General features: G+C 32.1%; 1 protein-coding gene across 1 annotated transcript; it reads left to right on the forward strand.

The window, feature by feature from the left end:
• Positions 1 to 9,455: 9,455 nt before the first annotated feature.
• Positions 9,456 to 11,621, forward strand: LOC111399502 (ectonucleotide pyrophosphatase/phosphodiesterase family member 3-like). Its single transcript, XM_023026856.1, has one exon. The coding sequence runs from the start codon at positions 9,715 to 9,717 to the stop codon at positions 11,155 to 11,157; it is 1,443 nt and encodes a 480-aa protein (XP_022882624.1). The 5' UTR covers positions 9,456 to 9,714; the 3' UTR covers positions 11,158 to 11,621.
• Positions 11,622 to 19,297: the final 7,676 nt, after the last annotated feature.

Here is a 19,297-nt window from a genome sequence, read left to right on the forward strand (position 1 = left end):
ATATTAATTTGAATTGTTCGTTAGTTGTTTTCTTTAAAAACTGTTTTCATTATACTCAGACCACCCCAGACCTTGTTTACGTAGCATAAAACTATGCTAGATACTCTCCATGGATTTGAATCAACAACCATTATGCATAATATGTCCTACTTTAGATGATACTACTACATGGACATCTCTTGCCCACTTTTCAAGGTCTTGCAAGTGAAGAACCTCATAAGCATCTAAAGGAATTTGAAGAGTAGATTAAATTGAGAGCCTTTCCATTTTCTTTGAAGGATTTGGCTAAAGATTGTCTCTATTATCTACCCTTGAGGGAGTATCACCACATGGGACGAGATGAAGAGGTTGTTTTTGGAAAAATATTTTCAAGCATCAGGGACAACCAACATTTAGAAAGAAATTTGTGGTGTACGACAGGACAACTTAGAATCCCTACATGAATACTGGGAACATTTCAAGATATTATGAGCAACTTGTCCCCATCATCAGATTAGTAAGAAACTTATCCAATATTTATATGAGGGCCTTCTACCTACTAATAGAGCATGATTGATGCTGCTAGTGGAAATAGCTTTGGTGGATAAAACTCCCAAGGCAGTGAGGAACTTGATTACAAAATATGGCAGCTAATTCTCCACAATTTGGCACTAGGCTTGACCTCCAATGTAAGCATGGTAATGAGGTAAATATTTCATCCATTGAACAACAAATTGCACGTCAGACTTCTTTTGTTTGTCAAATGTTTGTAGGTTATTAAACAGCAAAGGCTTATGGGATTTGTTTAGTAGTAGGACATCCAACTGATATGTGCCCAACTCTTTAAAAGGAACCCATTGACTAAGTAAATGCAGGAGGTGGTTTTCCTGGACAATCGCAAAGGATTTATGATGTATATTTGAATACATATAAGTAGGGATGGAGGGATCATCCCAATCTTAGCTATGAGAGTCCACAAGTAAATCAGCATGTGACTCAAAATCGCCCAAGTTTCCAACAATATAAGCAACCATACCTTCCTAGACAACCCCAAACTTCCAATTCTGGTATGCCATTAGAAGATATTTTCAAGTCCCTTTCCACTAATACTTTGCAATTCCAACAGGAGACAAAGCAATTCCAACAAGAGGTAAGGGCCAGTATTCAAAGTTTGTACCATCTGATAAGTCAGATGGCAACCGTAATTAGTTGGCTAGAGTCACAAATTTTGGGAGAACTACCCTCACAAACGGTAGTAAATCCAAGGGAAAATGTAAGTGTAATCACCTTGAAAAGTGGTAAAGAGGTTGAAAGTCCAACAAAGGCAGCCCCTACATCGTCCGAGCAAGAAAATGAGAAAAATGACGTTGTAGACAAGAATGTTCCCAATGATGATGATGATGTACATAAGCATAAGTGTTCGCCTCCTTCTGAATATAAACTAGTACCTCCTTTTCCTCAAACTTTAACCAAATCTAGAAAAGATGAGCAAAACAAAAATTTATATGAGACTTTTCATAGATGCGAGGTAAATATCTCACTCTTATATTCTATTAAACAAGTACCTCGTTATGCTAAATTTTTGAAAGAATTGTATACAATTAAGTGGAAATAGAAACTTAAAGGATGTGAGAAGATAAGAGTTGGGGAGATGTCTCAGTAGTTATTCAAAGAAAACTCCCTACGATGTGCGATCCAGGTATGTTTACTATCCCTTGTACGATAAGTGACGCTAGATTTGAGAAGGCCATGCTAGATTTAAGAGCTTCTATTAATGTCATGCCATATTATATATATGCTTCTTTGAAACTTGGACATTTGAATAAATCTGGTGTTTTGATTCAATTGACTGATAGATCTAACACCTATCCAAAGGATGTAATTGAGGATGTTCTTGTACAATTTAAAGATTTGGTTTTCCCCGTTGATTTCTATGTGTTTAATATGGAAAATGGTTATCAAACTACCCCTATCTTGTTAGGAAGATCATTCTTAAATACATCGAAAACTAAGATAGATGTTCATAGTGGAGCAAAAATTATGTAGATTTCACTTCTTCGGTTTGGTTTTCCTCATTGAATTGTATAATCTTCTAAGAATTTCCTTAGAATTGGAGCAAAAATTATGTAGATTTCACTTCTTCGGTTTAAAGTTCCAATTGATGGATTAGTATTGCCATTTGCAGTCACTCACTATTGTAGTCACACTACGCGACATACATGTGGTGGTTAGTGATCACATAGGACTACTACAGTAGTGAAGGATTGCAAATAGTCTTATTCTTGATGGTCTTTTCTATGATTACTAATTTGAGTAATTTTATACGTCTAGTGGATTCATTCGATTTTTCATTTGGTTACAATGTTCTAATATTGATTTCTAATGGCAGTTATCCTTTTGTGCTTTTGTTTATTTCATTTGTCATAAACACTCAACTAGGTTGGACAAACAATCAAGCATTTTCATTTTAGGATCATGCTAGAAGTACACAATGGTGTACAAAAAGGCCAAGTCGCGACCCCTTATTGGAGGAGGCGTCTTGGGCCTGAGCGTCTCTGCAATAGGGGTCGCTACTTGGCTTTTTTGTCAATGATTTTGTTCACCATTGTGTACATATAGAATAATCATTCAGTTTATCACAGTGTACACACATCAAATGTACTGAAAATTATTATCGAAACATCTTAATTCATTACAGATTTTCAAACACAATTCCAATATGAGCAGAAGTCAAATGTAGACGCGTCTCTTTTCAAGTTGTGTTTTCATTCAGGTTATCACTTATCACTAATGAACTCCATCAAAAAACTGCTCACACATATTACAAATCTACTAAGCTAGTCTAATTAAAGAGAAGGTACAATATCTTCTATCAAAGGAGAGAGGAGTGAATGACTTGAGGATTCAATGGTACAGTTCTATTGGACCTATATCCTTTACCAGGGATCTCCCAATAAATGCTCCAGAAGAGGCTAACTTTCATTATAAAATATAGCAGAATGAATCAGCAAAAACATTAACTAACCATTGTATTGATATAGTTTGCCAGTTATATTTTTAAAGAGAGAGACTCAACTTCACTACAGTTCATTTACTATTGCTACTATCTCATCTTCAATTTCAAGATAGGCTTCATATGAAATTCAAAAGATACCAAATGTCATGAAAGAAATTTTATATCTATGCCATTTGTTCAAAAGCTGAAAACCTGATTAAACAAACCAATTTTTATTTTGCTAAAACAATTGTAGTACATGGATTTCAATATGTTTTACAATCTCAATATCAATTAAAAACAATAAATTCCTAGATGAAATTAAATTTAAAGATTGTGCTATCCTGGAACATTTTGAAGTTGAAATATCTTCCACTGTGTTGGAGGGTAAACAGATGGAAGAGAACTCCCAACCGTTGAAATCAAATGAAAACCTAATTAAACAAACCAATTTTTATTTTGCTAAAACAATTGTAGTACATGGATTTCAATATGTTTTACAATCTCAATATCAATTAAAAACAATAAATTCCTAGATGAAATTAAATTTAAAGATTGTGCTATCCTGGAACATTTTGAAGTTGAAATATCTTCCACTGTGTTGGAGGGTAAACAGATGGAAGAGAACTCCCAACCGTTGAAATCAAATGAACTGACAAACCATATCACTTTTTTCTGTCATATGCCATTCCAGGATTATAGATCTGAAAAACATTTCCACATCAGTAGTCAACTATTATAAATAAAAAAGTGACTAGTTTGCAGATCTAGCACCAAATATTTGTTGATTAGAACATCAACGGCTAACTATCGAGACACACCGGTGACCAATATTCTGTGGATAGCAAATGCAGTGGTTGATCTTTGGCCGATTGGGGAGAATCCACCGATTTGGGAGAGGGGATTTGGAAAGACTTGTGTTGAGAGGTTTTTGGAAAGAAAGAAATGTGTGAAAGGAGGATGAAAAGTGAGCCTACACATTTCCTTTTTAATTCATGTAATTAAAGAGTAATACCACATAGTATGCCAGTAGGATGCCACATAGGACGACTATCGCGATAGGCAACTATAAATAGCATTATTCTACAAGTTATCAATAGCTCCTTTTTTTGTTGTTGTCAATAATGTATAATGAGATTAGAAAATTGTTTTGTTAAACAAAGTGATGGAAATCTTCACATTTTATGTTTGGAAAAGGAAGAATAAAACCTCAAATCGTTAGAACTCCTCAGCAACAATGAAAATGAAGAAGAGATAGACAATATTTACCGGCTTGAATTGTGAATTAACATTGTCTTAAAAGCGCTATTTTCTACCTCTCGCTAAATTTGAAATGCTATAGGGACTCTAAACAAATAGCTTTAGTTGATTCTTCAAGCCTTAATATAGATAGCAAAAGAACAAAAGAAGTCTTGGAAAAAGAAGAAAAGAAGAACTTCAGACGAATTAGTGATATGACAATGATAGAGAAGAAGATGAATTTGAAGAAGCGCAAATATGTCTTGCTATGTAATGATTGATTTAGTTGATAGAATACTTTGTGGATGTGCATAAGTTGGTTGATAATTGATATGTTATGTATGTTATGACCGATTTAACAAAAAGTGACAATGTTAATAGTGGCAGCACAGTTTCAATTTTAAATTTTTGAAGCTTCGGACATGTTTTCTTTACAATATAAATGAAGTAGGGATATTGATGATGTACCTGATCAATATTAGTGCTAGTGTTCAAGAATTACATGTTACCTAACTATAACATATTTGTAGCTTTTAACATTACTAGCAGCTTCGTGTCAAAAAAGTAATATAATGTCACATTTTAAACAAAAAAAGTGACATTAATATCACTTTCTTTTAACATGCTAGCAACTTGTATGTCACTTTTTTTAACATGCTAGTAGTTTGTATGTCAAGTGACATATAGTAATCAAGGTCAAACATATCCTACTACTCCAAGGTCAAAGTACACTATATCATATCTAGGTTTCTCATTAATCTGTTCGATATTGCAATGCATATATTGTTCTAGCAAGGTTTAGAAGGAAGAAGTATCTACTAACCATCCGGTTTCACAAGGCACGGCATAACCAATTAACAAAAAGTGACATTAAGTATTTTTTCCAAACATGTGTTTTTGTGAAGTTTTGAACATGTTTTATTCACAATGTTAATAGATCAGCGAACTTTTTAATGTAGCTAATCAATATTAGTACTAGTGTTCAAGAATTGAAATATGTTTCCTAACTATAACATATTTGTAGCTTCTAACATACTAGCAGAGTGACACTATGTGACATTATGTCACTGATTTTAGTAGTTCGATATTCTGTATTCATGCTGAAAGGCTAAGCAGATGATGCTAGAACTTGGTCAATTTATTAAGTAACAATGCTTCTAATTGTGGATCTAATATCAATGGAGCATGATATCCAATGTCCGTACACATACACATAACAAAGTATTTTTAAACAAAGTCATATCCATCAAATTTCATCATCACTACTTTTAACAAAGTCACATTCACAATAAACTTTAGAATTGACATGCAACCTAAAGTAATTTAGAAGTTCTTAGGATATTGAATTGAAAAACATTCTAAAACAAAAAATATCAAAAAATCTAGTTTCATATGTCTTCCAACTTCCTTTTCTTTTATAATTTTTATTTCACATTTGTTGAATTTGACATAATCTATGATTGTGACCATTATTCTCATATCTTTTACATTTTGTACTTTGAATTTTCTCTCATTCTGATGGTATTCCTTTTTCTTTAGGTCGTTCAGATTTTCTTTTAGAATTGGAAGCTAAGACTTTCTTGCTTTTAGTTTATTCGGTACATTTCAGTAATTGTAATCTCCAAGTGGGAAAATTGTTCCACTATATGTTTGAAAGTACACATCTGTTGTATAATATACTGAGCAATATGAATATGAATCTCACTTTATCTTTGAAATAACGGCAAGTGCATTGCTCATAGAATCTCATCTACTTAAGAATTGGTTGCATGTACATGTCTTTTCTTCCATATTCAACAAATATGAAGGACAACCATTATTAACTTGGTACAATATCGAACTTGAAATTGATACTTGTGTGTGTAATACAACAAAATACTCTATCAATACCTATTTTATATTAAAAGAAGATTTAAAGTGAAAATTCAATATGAATATAGGCTGCAAATCATGTTATAACAAAAATCCTGACATACATTGACAACAAATTAACAACTAATTTATAGATTTTTTATCTTCATTTTCTTTAATTCCAAGGAATTTTCTCTAAATTTTTTCTCTTGTTTGGTGGCAAGTGTTGTAAAGGTTACCCGTGTATCATTTATATGCTTCACAAACTATTCTTGTGATAAGTATCTTAACAATTCCAATAAAGGCTCTATTGGACAACAAAGTTGTTTTTGTTACCAAATTTACTGATCCAACTATATTTGAAGTCATTATTTTTAGAAAATCTATTGTTTTTCATGTAAGTCCTTGACCATTTTCATAACAATACCTTTTTGTACAAAGAAGATTCAAACTATTAATATTTATTTAACCAAAAACAGAAACTTTATCATTTTAAACACTTACATAACTTATCAAACAAAAAGTGACATTCTGTTTCTTTTTGTTAAAAAATGAATGTCACTTTTTTTGTTAAAAAAGGACAAAGTGATGTCGATTATTATAGAAGTTAACAATGACAACATACCACATGTGATCGAATCCATTTATTGACATTATCAAGTTATTTCATATGAATCTCAAAATCATTCTTAGAATATGCCCTTACAGACCTGTTGAAATGTTTTGCAATATTCTTTTCCTTTTTCTTCCCACCAAAATCTGATTTTATGTTCTTTAAAAAGTGATAGGAATATAGTTCATGCATCGCATTCTCATATACTTTGTGAATTGCAATTTTTATGCCTAAATGTCCATTTGAGATTGTACATGATCATTCTCTCTCTCCATAAACTTCTTTTAACATAATTAATAACCATTCACACAAATCATTATTTTCTAAATCACCTACTCCAAATGTTAATATGAAGGTATTGTTGTTTGCATCTTAATTATATGCAGTGAAAAGTGTTCCCCCATAGTTGCCTTTTAAGAATATAGCATCTATTACTATGACCGGTCTGCAATACTTCCACCCTTGAATAGATGCTCTTAATGCGATGAAGATATACTTGAATTTGTTGCCCTGATATGTTTCAATTTTTGTAATTAATTCGGGATTTTTTTTTTTTATCATATTCAAGAATTCTGGAAGTCTTTTAAATGACTCTTTGGGATCTCATCTCCCCAATTCTAATGTTTTTTCTCCCTTGATTTCTAAGCTCTCATAGCTCATCAACACTTCATATGTATTTATCATGTCATTTATAATTTCTGTAGGAGTGTATGTTGCTTTTGTTGACATATACTTATACATGATAAATTCTCCTACTATTAAGTTTGTTGCTTGACCATGATCTCTAAAAATGATGTTATTTGAGCATGTATGATCATTTTCAATATACCTTACGTTGAACATATTTGTACCTCCAAGTTTTGAAGCCCTAAGAGTCCATTTTGCACTTATCATTTATACACTTTTACACATATTTTTTCTTGTACAACTTACTTTCCTTAAATTGAAAGTTATCGTGTATCACATATACCGAAATACGTCTCTTATTCAATGTTTTGTTCCTAAACATTTTGTTGTTTGCAGTTCCATCCACAATGACTATTGAAATGATATTACTTCCTCTTTCATTTGTCGTTTCTTCAACTTCTGATATTCAATTGTATACATCAACAACAATTTCTTTGATATTAGATAATTTCTAAATTGATGTCATAGAATTATCAGTTACCTCTTCACAAACTATAGTTGTGTCATATCGTTTTCTTCGAAATTGGTAGCTTCCAAACATTGTACGTTATCAACATATTCGATTTTGTGACTTTTTGATACTGTTGTTATATCCATGCACAATGAAAAGTTTACAAAATATTTATCCTCTCTTTTGGGCTCCAAATAAAATGATAGAGAAATATTATGTAAAATCTCCATCAAAGATATGTTGTTCTTCACTCTATATTGTATTTTTATTCCTTGTGTTGATACACTTAATTTCATTATAGAAAATATCATGCATTCAAGGTTATTATATGTAAAACTATCGAGGACAACAATTATGGTCATTTTCTCACTTATATATTCATCATCTTATATCCTTTTACCTCTATAACAAATGAAAACATTAATTTTATACTTATATACAAAAAGATTATAAAGAAATTGTGTGAGATTTTTTTTTTTTTTAAGCAATAGAATGTCACTTTTTCACATTATCACTTTCTTAAAAGCCTTGCACATTCCACTTTTAAGTAAACACCTTGTATACATCAATTTAATTTATGCAAAGCTAAATTTTTATACGTATTAACACAAAACAAGGTTTGAATTCGAATGTTCAAACTTTCAAAAACACGAGCGTATATATCTAGACAGAATGTCACATTTTCACATTCTCATTTTGTTAAACACTTTGCATGCATCATTTTAATTGATTCAAAAGATACTTTTCATATGTATTAACACAATCCAATTCATCTCAAGTTCAACAATTTTATTTTCAAACATTCTTTCCATCACACTGAAATAATTGTTATTTTCAAATGCCTTTGATTTTTTGAGAAGGGAGATTGATTTTTGACAAATAGTGTACCTAAGGATTGAACATATTGAATCAAAAATCAAACAAACTGTAAACCTCGACATATTGAACATAAAAATCTAAATAAAATACGTCAAAATCAACTAAAATATGAACATATTGAATAAAAAATTAGAAATAATATAACCGTGGAGATCTGGATTGATTATTTATAAAATTGATGAATAAAATTTTAAAGATATAGTTGAAACAACTCTTAATCTTGTATGGTCTTAGATTTTGCTTGATTTGGAGCATGGAGTTGGAATTTTGGAGCTACTGGATTGTATTTTCTTCGTTTTGAAATTGCCTTAATCTTTACAGTTTATTGGTGGAAATTTACAGTATTTGGTTTTTAATACATGTTTATCATGATTTTTCAAAATGACTCTAAAAATAAGGGTAATTGTTTAAGCTCCCAATTTTTTAATGCTCTAGGGCACAAGAGATCTAAGGTCCAGAAATAAATAAGATAGAATGGCAAACTCGTTCTTTAAAAATGGCTAAAGGTAATTTAATTTTAATCGTAGTTAAAAATATAAAATCCAGTCGTGTGATTTGCTTCCACATTCACCCTTGTTTGAGCTCCATTAAAATTAAATTTTGGGAAAAAAATATGTTTTGAAGTAGTGTTTGTATGTGATTAAAAAGAATAAAAAATTTAGAATTTATGTGTAATATCATTTTACCGAATAATGCTTGACTAAGAAGAAGAAATAGAAAAATACATTTTTATTTGAATGGAACCCAAACGTAATTGCTCACCAAAAATTTTCACGACAGGTATGGGCGACCCCTCTTTCATTCGTCTCCCATTCCAGTTAAAAGCGCGAACGCAGTCAATTCAGACGGCAAATTCTTGAAATCCTCGAACAATTCTAATCTAAATAATCAAGAATTTCGTATTCTTCGTAGTGCCGAACCCATTTTGGAAATCGATATAAGAATCTTAAGTAAAGGTTTTTCTTTTCTTGTGTGTACTGTTTAAGAAGACAACTCGGATCAAGAATCTCAAACCCTGTTATGGATTCAGATTCAATATCTATTTTAACCTCAAAGGCTCCAACAGAAAGGGAAGAAGAATTACCTGATTCAACCGATGCCCTTCTATCTTCCTCAGATGCACCACAGAAATCTTCCACCAAATCCGTTTTATTCATTTCTCTTGTTCTATCCACGTGCGTTGCTCTGTCTGCTGCCATTGCCTTTGCCTTTTTATTCTTCTCCTCTTCATCATCTAGCAATTCCGAATCCATTAATGAAGTCGCAAGGCCACTCACAAAGCTCAAACACCCAGTTGTTTTACTGATTTCCTCAGATGGTTTTCGATTTGGATACCAATTCAAGACCTACACTCCTAACATCAATAGACTGATTAAGAATGGAACTGAAGCAGAGTCAGGTTTGATTCCTGTGTTTCCAACGCTTACTTTCCCAAATCATTACTCAATTGTCACTGGATTGTATCCTGCTTATCATGGAATAATTAATAATTATTTTACTGATCCCGAAACCAACGAGGTCTTCACTATGGCCAGTCACGAGCCCAAATGGTGGCTGGGGGAGCCATTGTGGGAGACTGTGGTGAATCATGGCTTGAAGGCGTCTACTTACTTCTGGCCTGGTTCTGAGGTACATAAAGGTTCTTGGAATTGTCCAAAGGATTATTGTATGTTTTATAACAGTTCTGTGCCATTTGAGGAGAGAGTTGATACTGTTTTGAAGTACTTTGATTTGTCTAGTAGTGATATTCCTTCGTTTATGACTCTGTACTTTGAGGACCCTGACCATCAGGGTCACCAGGTTGGGCCTGATGATCCATTAATTACTGAAGCGGTTGCTAATATAGATGAAATGATTGGGAAGTTGATTCGGGGTTTGGAAGAAAGAGGGGTATTTGAGGATGTGACTGTCATTATGGTGGGTGATCATGGGATGGTTGGTACATGCGATAAGAAGTTGATTTTTCTGGATGATTTGACCTCATGGATTGAAATTCCAACAGAATGGGTACAATATTACACTCCATTGCTTGCAATTCGTCCACCATCTGGTTATTCGCCGAAGGATGTTGTGGCTAAGATGAATCAAGGTTTAAAGTCAGGTAAAGTAGACAATGGTCAATATTTGAGTGTTTATCTCAAGGAGGAGCTGCCTAGTAGGCTGCATTATGCAGCCAGTGATAGAATCCCACCAATTATAGGTTTAGTCCAGGAAGGATATAAAGTGGAACAGAAGAGATCAACAAGACAAGAATGTGGAGGAGCACATGGATATGACAATGCGTTTTTCTCAATGAGGACCATATTTATTGCTCATGGACCTCAGTTTGCTCGGGGAAGGAAAGTCCCGTCATTCGAAAATGTTCAGATATACAACCTGGTTACAACAATACTGAACATTCAAGGAGCTGCTAATAATGGGACGGCATCATTTCCTCAGAGTATTCTTTTGCCTAGTCATTAATCTCGTTTAGCTAGTCAAATGCAGTGATACTACAAAAAGATACCGGACTGAATTGGATATCTTGCGAAACTGCAGTCGGTGCATTTTCTTGATGAGGTAACTGCTTATGCATCCAGACGATATTGGCTGGATTGTGTTATTACTCTATAGTTTCTTGAGTTCAACGTTCTTCATGTGTAAGAATGATAATTACATATGTTGTGAACTTGATAACCTTGCTTCATTTGTCAGATTGAACAGCTTTCTGCACAATGGTCTCTAGCAAAACCATGAATTCCTTAAATGTAATATTATTCAAGTATATGAACCAAACTTTTACGGGCTTTTTTTCTTATATCAGAGTGTACTACACACTTTCACGATGATGCTAGGTACATTCACTTGTATGTCTTGGTGTTTTCTACCTGAATCTGGTGAATAGAAATTCATTTAGCTTTATAATAACATGTGATATTTAACTGTAAGTGGTTGTCCGAGCTGCAGTTTCTAATGGGATCAACTGTCTTTTGTTTATGAGGAAATTTCCTAGGGTAACCATGTTAGAATAAAGAGAATGAAAAAATGGTCTTATGTAACATTATGTTAAGTGGTCTACAGAATCGGGTTATTCTCACTTCTCGTTAAAGCCTTATATGTATTCATAAACTGTTCATCTTCTTCAATTTGGGGCTTGAATCGACTTGTTAAGGATAGTGTCAATTCTACCCAAATTTGGGTCCGTTTGACCCAGAAAGGGATTGATTTTAATTCGATCAGCTTGATCAACTGGAGACAAAAAAGAGGAAGACTGTTTACAAGGTTATTGAAGACATCATACATTACTAAGGTCTTTTAAACTAACAAGGAGAAGTTAAGCTATTTTTCGCTACCAACAACGCAAGAAACCTTTAAAATTTCACTTTTTTTAATACCATAAAAGTACTTGTTATGGATTCACAGTCCATTTTGTGAAATCTTTTATGATAAAGGAAAAGTATCCATGATTCTGATAAATTCTTTAATGATTGATAGAGCTAGTTAAACTACATTTCCTGTAGCTGTGTCAACACATTATTTAGTTAGTGATGATATCGTAAAAGGCCCAAAATATGCTCATTTCTTACCATTTTTCTTTCTAAAGTTGTTAACTCTCTAAGTAAATGTTTTGCATGTTACAAGCACCGCAAATGCTCAGAAATTATGCGAATTTGATAGTTTCATGTTCCTATGTGTTTGTATTTCAATGCAACTGGTAATGTTTGGCAGTATGTCCACCATAAGTTTTTCCTGTCAAATTCCGTGAGATAAATCTTGATTTTCAATGTTGCCCTATGTTCTCCATTTTCAATTTCGGATCAACTTGCCCTATGTTTGTGGTCACTTGTTATATGTCTTGTTGCTTCTACCTTAATCCGGTGAATAGAAATATCTTTATCTTTATTAAAACATGTGCCATTTGTACATTGTAAATGGTTATTCAAGTTGCGATTTTGAAGATGAATCAACCTGTCATTTGTTTATTAGGAATTTTCTGAGCTACCCATGTTAGGAGAAAGAAAATGAAAAATGAAAATTATAGTCTAATTTGTAAAATCATATATGTTATCAAGGAAAATTGCCCATGATTTTGATCCTTTCATCTTTTGTGTTATGATTGCTTTAGTTTAGTGCTTCTTCATTAAATTCCTCCCCGCGCTATACTTGTTTTGTAGTTGGTGCTATTCTTGTCCAAGCTCCGAAAATATGCTCATCTCATATCATTTTTATGTCCATTATTATTTTTGTAAATAAATGGTTTGCGTGTCATGGGCACTGCAAATGGCTAGGAAATAATGCGAGTTTGAGAATTTCATCTTTCTGCTGTTCAGTTTAATGCATGGCTGGTGCTTATGTAAGATTGAATGCACTTGGCCAGATGGTCTCGAGCAAAGGTGTCATTTCTTTGAATATAATATTGTGATTTGCTGTTTCAGTTATATCGAGCTAGTATAAAATTCAAAACGATGCAAGGAATGGTCATCTGTTATATGTTTCGCTTCTTCTGCCTTAATCTGGTGCTTAGATATTGCATTGGTTTTACTGTAACACAAGTCATCGAACATTGTTAATGGTTTTGAAGCTGCATTTTTGCATATGAATCAACTAGTCATTTGTTTATCAGGAAGGCCATGTAAGTAGAGAGATACCGAAAAATTGCATAACTTAACTTCATGTTGGGTGGCCTGCAGAATTGTTTTATACTCTTATATGTACTTGTAAAGTAACTTGTTCATCTTCTTTAACTGAGTGATCAATTAGGCTTGACCCAGATGGTTTACAGAAGGTTATTGAAGACATTTTATACAGTACTAAGGTCTTTTAAACTAACAATTTGAAGCTAAGTTATTTTTAGAATTTCCCACTGTTTATGTCAAAATGTACTCGTTCATTGGAAGTCTAAATTTTATGGGATCAAGGAAGCCTGGTCATGATTTTGATCGGTTCGTCTTGCAAGTCGTTATACTTCTTTTACAGTTGGTGTTACTCGCGTTTCCTTTCTATACTTATCAGCTCTCTTAGTAAATAGCTAGCAAATTTCTATGAGGTGTATTTATATTGCCCATGTCGCCCTATGTATGTTCATTTGCAAATTCGTATCGAACTCTGGAAGATTTTCGATAACCCTCTGATACTTATAGAACCCAATCTGATCATAGCATGTGCAGAAGGATAATAACTAATGGCAGCTAAAGCAAACTAAGAAATCCAAGTTAAAGAAGGTATTGATCTCTTGATGTCAATTTAAGAGTTAATTTGTCCTGATTTGGTAGTCATTCTCATATATTTCTTACAATTTCTTTATGAGTGAAATTCATAAACAGAAGAACAAAGATTCTGTTAATTTGTGCTTTTACTATGCAATGAAGTGAAAGAACACAGAGACTTACAAGGAGTGGTTGATACTAGAGAGAGCATCTTTATATTTTAAAAAAGAAAAAAAAAATTACACTTCAACAAACACTTTATTTTATTTTTTCAATAATTATTTTTTTATATATTGTTGACAATAAAAATCAGATCAACAAATTATCCACTTAGCCAAGATTTTCACCTTCAAGTCTCGCTAGTTTTATGCTGACCTATGATTGATTATAACTTTAAAATTTTGATTATAACAAATAAGTTAATTTTGATTACTAACAAACTGAATTCAAATGATTATAATTTTCCAAAGCGTATGATGAAATATTAATAGAAGATCGTCAAAAGATCAAAAGCTATTATCATTACTGGACTCGTGAGGGCCAAGACCCGAATTACACGTTCAAGAGTTAAAGAGTCAAATTTTAAATTAAGGTAGAAGACTAGATTTCTTAGATGAAGTGTAAAGGTACAAATATTTTAATATTTAGCTATGAATGTTTAAGCTCAAAATCTTTCTATACATTAAAAAAATAATAATAAAAAAATAAAAATAAAAAAATAAAAAATAATATATATATATATATATATTATTGAAGTTTAGAAGAAGAAAGAAGTAGTTATATATTTTTAAAACATATTCATAATAAATTAAAAATAATGATACTAACAATAATTAAAGAACTGTCTAAAGAAATAAAGGAACAAATATTAGAAAAATTAATAATATAAAATATATATATATATATATATATATATATATATATATTTAGCATTATCTGGTACAATATTTTGATCAAATATAAAGTGACTTTTAAAATGATATTTGAACTTGAAAACTATCTTTTATCTTGAAAAGTTAGTTAATGATATTCCAAAAGTCTATGCTTTTTAAAACATTCGAATCAGATCAAAAGAGGTCAAAACGTAAAAATATCAGAACTGTCGGGTGGTTGACCAACCAGAAGAGGTGTTGATCGGAATTTTCAACAATCCAAAATTCGACTGTTCTGACATCTAATTTTTACTCTACAAAAAAATATATTGGTCATCCGGTCAAGAGGTTCGACAAAACGAGCCATTCGAATTTACAGATTATTTGGGATTTTGAACTCTATAAATATCCAAATTTCTTCCATTCATTATAACATTCTTGGAGAGCATTAAAGTGAAAAAAAAATATAATATATATATATATACACACACACACATCTTATTTATTCTATTAAACAATTACTTTAAGAATCTCTGATTGATTCAAATTTTGAAAATCATATTTTCATCAAAGTTTTATCATTTAACACTTGAGTTTTATTTATTGCTATTCAATTGAAGTGTTAGTATATTTCTCTCTTATTACTTTATTTGTTTATATCATTTATTAAGAGATAAGTTTCCAAATTGTAAAATCATTTATTATAAAATTTGTGGATCATATTGAGGTCCCGAAAAGATCAATATTGTATGAGGATCGATGTTCTTTAAGTCACCAAAAACGTTGTAAATGGTTGGATTGTGAAAGTCCAAAAATGACTAACCAAGAGGGGGTGAATTGGTTTTTAAAACTTTTTTAGAAAATTAATTCCATATATAAACCAATATGAAAGCAAATATATCAATTAAAAAAATTGGCACAAATAAGAAAGTAAGTAAAGACTAAATTGAAAAATTCAAATATTAAGTGCAAATATAAAAGCGATAAGTAAAAGGGAAGAGAATGCAAATGATATAATTGTGGAGGTTCGATCTAAAGCAATAATCTACGTCTTCTGTTACCAAGCTCTTCGGCATGAACAATGTCTTTTCACTATGTTGATTGATTTATGATGCAATCCAACCCTTTACAACACTTCCAATGACTTACAAATAAGGAGTACTGGTCCTTTACAATGTTGGGCTTTATGGGACCTCAACACAACCCATACTATTAAACTTTACTGGACCTTAATATGACCTATACGGTGATTTACAACAAGGAGCACTTATCCTAACACAATGTTGAGCTTTCTGGGACCTCGGCACAACCCACACTTTATCAAAATGATTTTACAATCAAATCATCTCTTGATAAATAATATAAAACAAATTAAGTACAAAGAGAGGCTAACACTTCAATAAATAGTAACAAATAATAGCTCAAGTGTTAGATGAAAAATTTTGATGAAAATGACAGATAAAAATTAGATTCAACCAAGCCAAGTGTTTCAGTGAGAAGATGAAAAAGAATTAAATGCAATATAAATTCAAATAATCTTTTCAAAAAATATCTCTCTTTAATGAATGAGTGTAATAAATTAAGCACTAAGAGAGATAGGAAACTTTTATGAATATGATAATTTTACAAATTTGATTCAATCAATCAAAATTTTCAATATGAAGAAGTTGAAAAGTTTATGCATATAAGTGCAAAGATCTTCTTCAAAAATATATCTCTCTTTCAAAATTGATATAAATAAGTTAAGAACAAAGAGATGAAAAACTTTGATGAGAGAAATTGATTCAAGAAATTTAATTTAACAATCAGAATTTTTAATATGAAGAAGTAAAAAGATTTATGCAATGTAAGTGCAAATACCTTCTTCAAGAATATATCACTATTTTAGGAATGATATAAATAAATTAAGCACAAAAAAAGATGAAAAACATTGATGAGAATTATAATTAAGGAGTTTGATTCAATCAAAGTTTTTGATATGAAGAAACAAATGCAAAAGAAAGCTCAAATAATTCTTAAAATAAAAATATCTCACTTTGATACACTTGAAAATCTTATGAAGAATGGAAAGAGTGAAGATATTTATACAGTTCAAAAACGAAAGAAATATGTATTTGCGGAAGACAAGTTCGGTCGATCTCCTCGTCTGAAAGATCAATATAGTCTTTTGTACAGCAAAAATCAAAAGTCAAAATGGTCAAATTTCGGACCATTAGAGGGGGTTCGATTGACCGTCTCCTACGGTCAGTTGACCGCCCCCGACAACGCAGTATTTTTACGTCTTGGCCAAGTTTGTTTTAATTTAAAAGTTTTGAAGTGCATGGACATTTGAAAAATATTTTTTAACTATTTTTTCATGATAATTTTTTTTAAAATCCAAATATCACTTTTAAAATTCGTTTTATATTTGATCAAACGTTGCATTAGAATGACTTTTAATGCACAAAAATTGTTTTTAATGCATCGAAGGATTTTGAGCTTAATCATTCATTTCCAAATATCAAAGTAGCACCTTTACATTTTGCCTAAGAAATCAAGTCTTTGATTTTCCTCTGAAGTTTGGCTCTTAAATTCTTAAATGCGTGACTTCGATCTTGACCGCTTTCTTTGATGTCGTATCTCGTGCTTTTGATCTTTCTTCGTATCGAATGATTTGACTTGAGTACTTAGTGCTTAATTGATTTTAACATTGAACTATTATCACTGAAAATAAATTGTTGGAAATAATATTAATCTTGTTTGTTATAATCAAAACATTGAGGATGAAGTTAACCATAAGTCAACAGATTACACCATAAGTCAATCAATATAGTTAAAAACCCTTGTTTATGTCGGAGAGCTTGGTAACAGAGTACATAAATCATCGTTTTGAATTGAACCTCCACAATTATATCGTTTGCACACTCTCTTCCCTTTACTTATTGATTTCGTATTTGTGCATTTTGTCCAACTTGCTTGAATTTGAATCAATTTCTCGAAAAAAAAATTAAAAATCAATTCATCACCCTCTTAGTTAGTTTTTCTTGGGTTTAATTTTGAAGCTCAAACAGGATCTGGAGATGAAATGACTATTTAATAGGAAAATATGTGAATTGTATACATTTCTCTTCAACTGAGGGGTATTCATAGATTTTCCTTCAAACTTTGTGGTAATCTAATTACTTGGGAGAATGACAGATGGTGTCTCCTTATTGGCTACCTCATAACTGATTCATTTATGAGTTAAGGTTTAGTCATTGGCTCATGTGTCTTTTATTGACAGCCTGTAACCATCTTGGATAAGGAGAGAGGATCACTTACTTGCGCGAACCTCTTAGGCCTTCGTTTCCCTCTTGTGTTGCTTTTACTTCGTCAGTAGAGGGCAAAGTTCGCAAAGTATAATTCTTGGTTCAATAAATAGTCCCCAAAGCTCGATTTTACTATTTATATTAAATCTAGAACTTTAATTGTAAAACATTTTGGGGTCACAAATCTCTTTAATGATTTTACTTGATTATTTATTTTAGCAATTAATGTTTGGGTTAGATGGAATGTTTTTCAATCTTTCAATGTTAATTCATACGTGACTCCAGGAAATGTTCCTCTAATTTTCTCCGTTCCACGTATGCATTATACGCTTGCTCATGATCGTTTGTTTTGTGTCTTTCCATATTCACTAGCTAAGATTGTTAACGTTTTGGGTGATAAGTCTATATGCGCCATTTTTGTCACTTGATTTCATTTTTCCTAACCATTGAATATGTATTTTAACACTTTGTTTGTTGTGGATCCTGAGGAGAAGCTTTTTATAGGGAAGATGTGTTGTGACCTCATATCTACTTCAAAAAATAGTTTTGGGAACAACGTATGAGGTCTGCAAAGTTGTGGCATGCGGCGAGCGAATGAAGAAAAAAACATTTTTTGTCTCATTTCAGAAGAAGAACTGTCAATTCATTTGCAGCTGTCACTTGTTCAAGTTTAGGGATATAATTTGTAGGCATACGATATCGGTGTTGATCAGTAATTACATCACATCAATATCGGAGAGGTACATACTGAGATGATGGAAAAGAGATGTTAGTAGAGCACACGCGAGAATGGCTGTTAACTACGCTGGGTTGGTTAGTACACCTAGTCAGGTGAGATATGACAGTATGTGTCAGACTTTTGCTTGGTTGGCAAACCTTGCTGCTGATGATGACGGACAGACTCATGCAATAATGGAGTGGATCGAATCGTATCTTAAGGTTCTTATGTTGACATGGACGAGTACAACCAATAATGTCCTCGCACACCATATAGTACAATTAGGCACCCTGTGTAGTATATCGCAGAATACATCAAGCGGGAGCGTACGGGACCCTATCGTATCGAGAAGAAAGGGCGCACCAAAGAAACTTCAAAGTAAAAGCTCGTCGGAGTCGAGTTCGAAGAAAGTAAAGGTATTTAAAAACATTATAATTCATATTCTTCCTAGTTGTTAGTACAGATCCTCATACGCTCGTTTTGAGATGCAGGCAACATCGACATCGAGCAAAGGAAAGAGACCAAAATCGATTAGAATGT

Source organism: Olea europaea, chromosome 9, assembly GCF_002742605.1.
Source record: "Olea europaea var. sylvestris chromosome 9, O_europaea_v1, whole genome shotgun sequence".
NCBI classification, from domain to species: Eukaryota; Viridiplantae; Streptophyta; class Magnoliopsida; order Lamiales; family Oleaceae; genus Olea; species Olea europaea.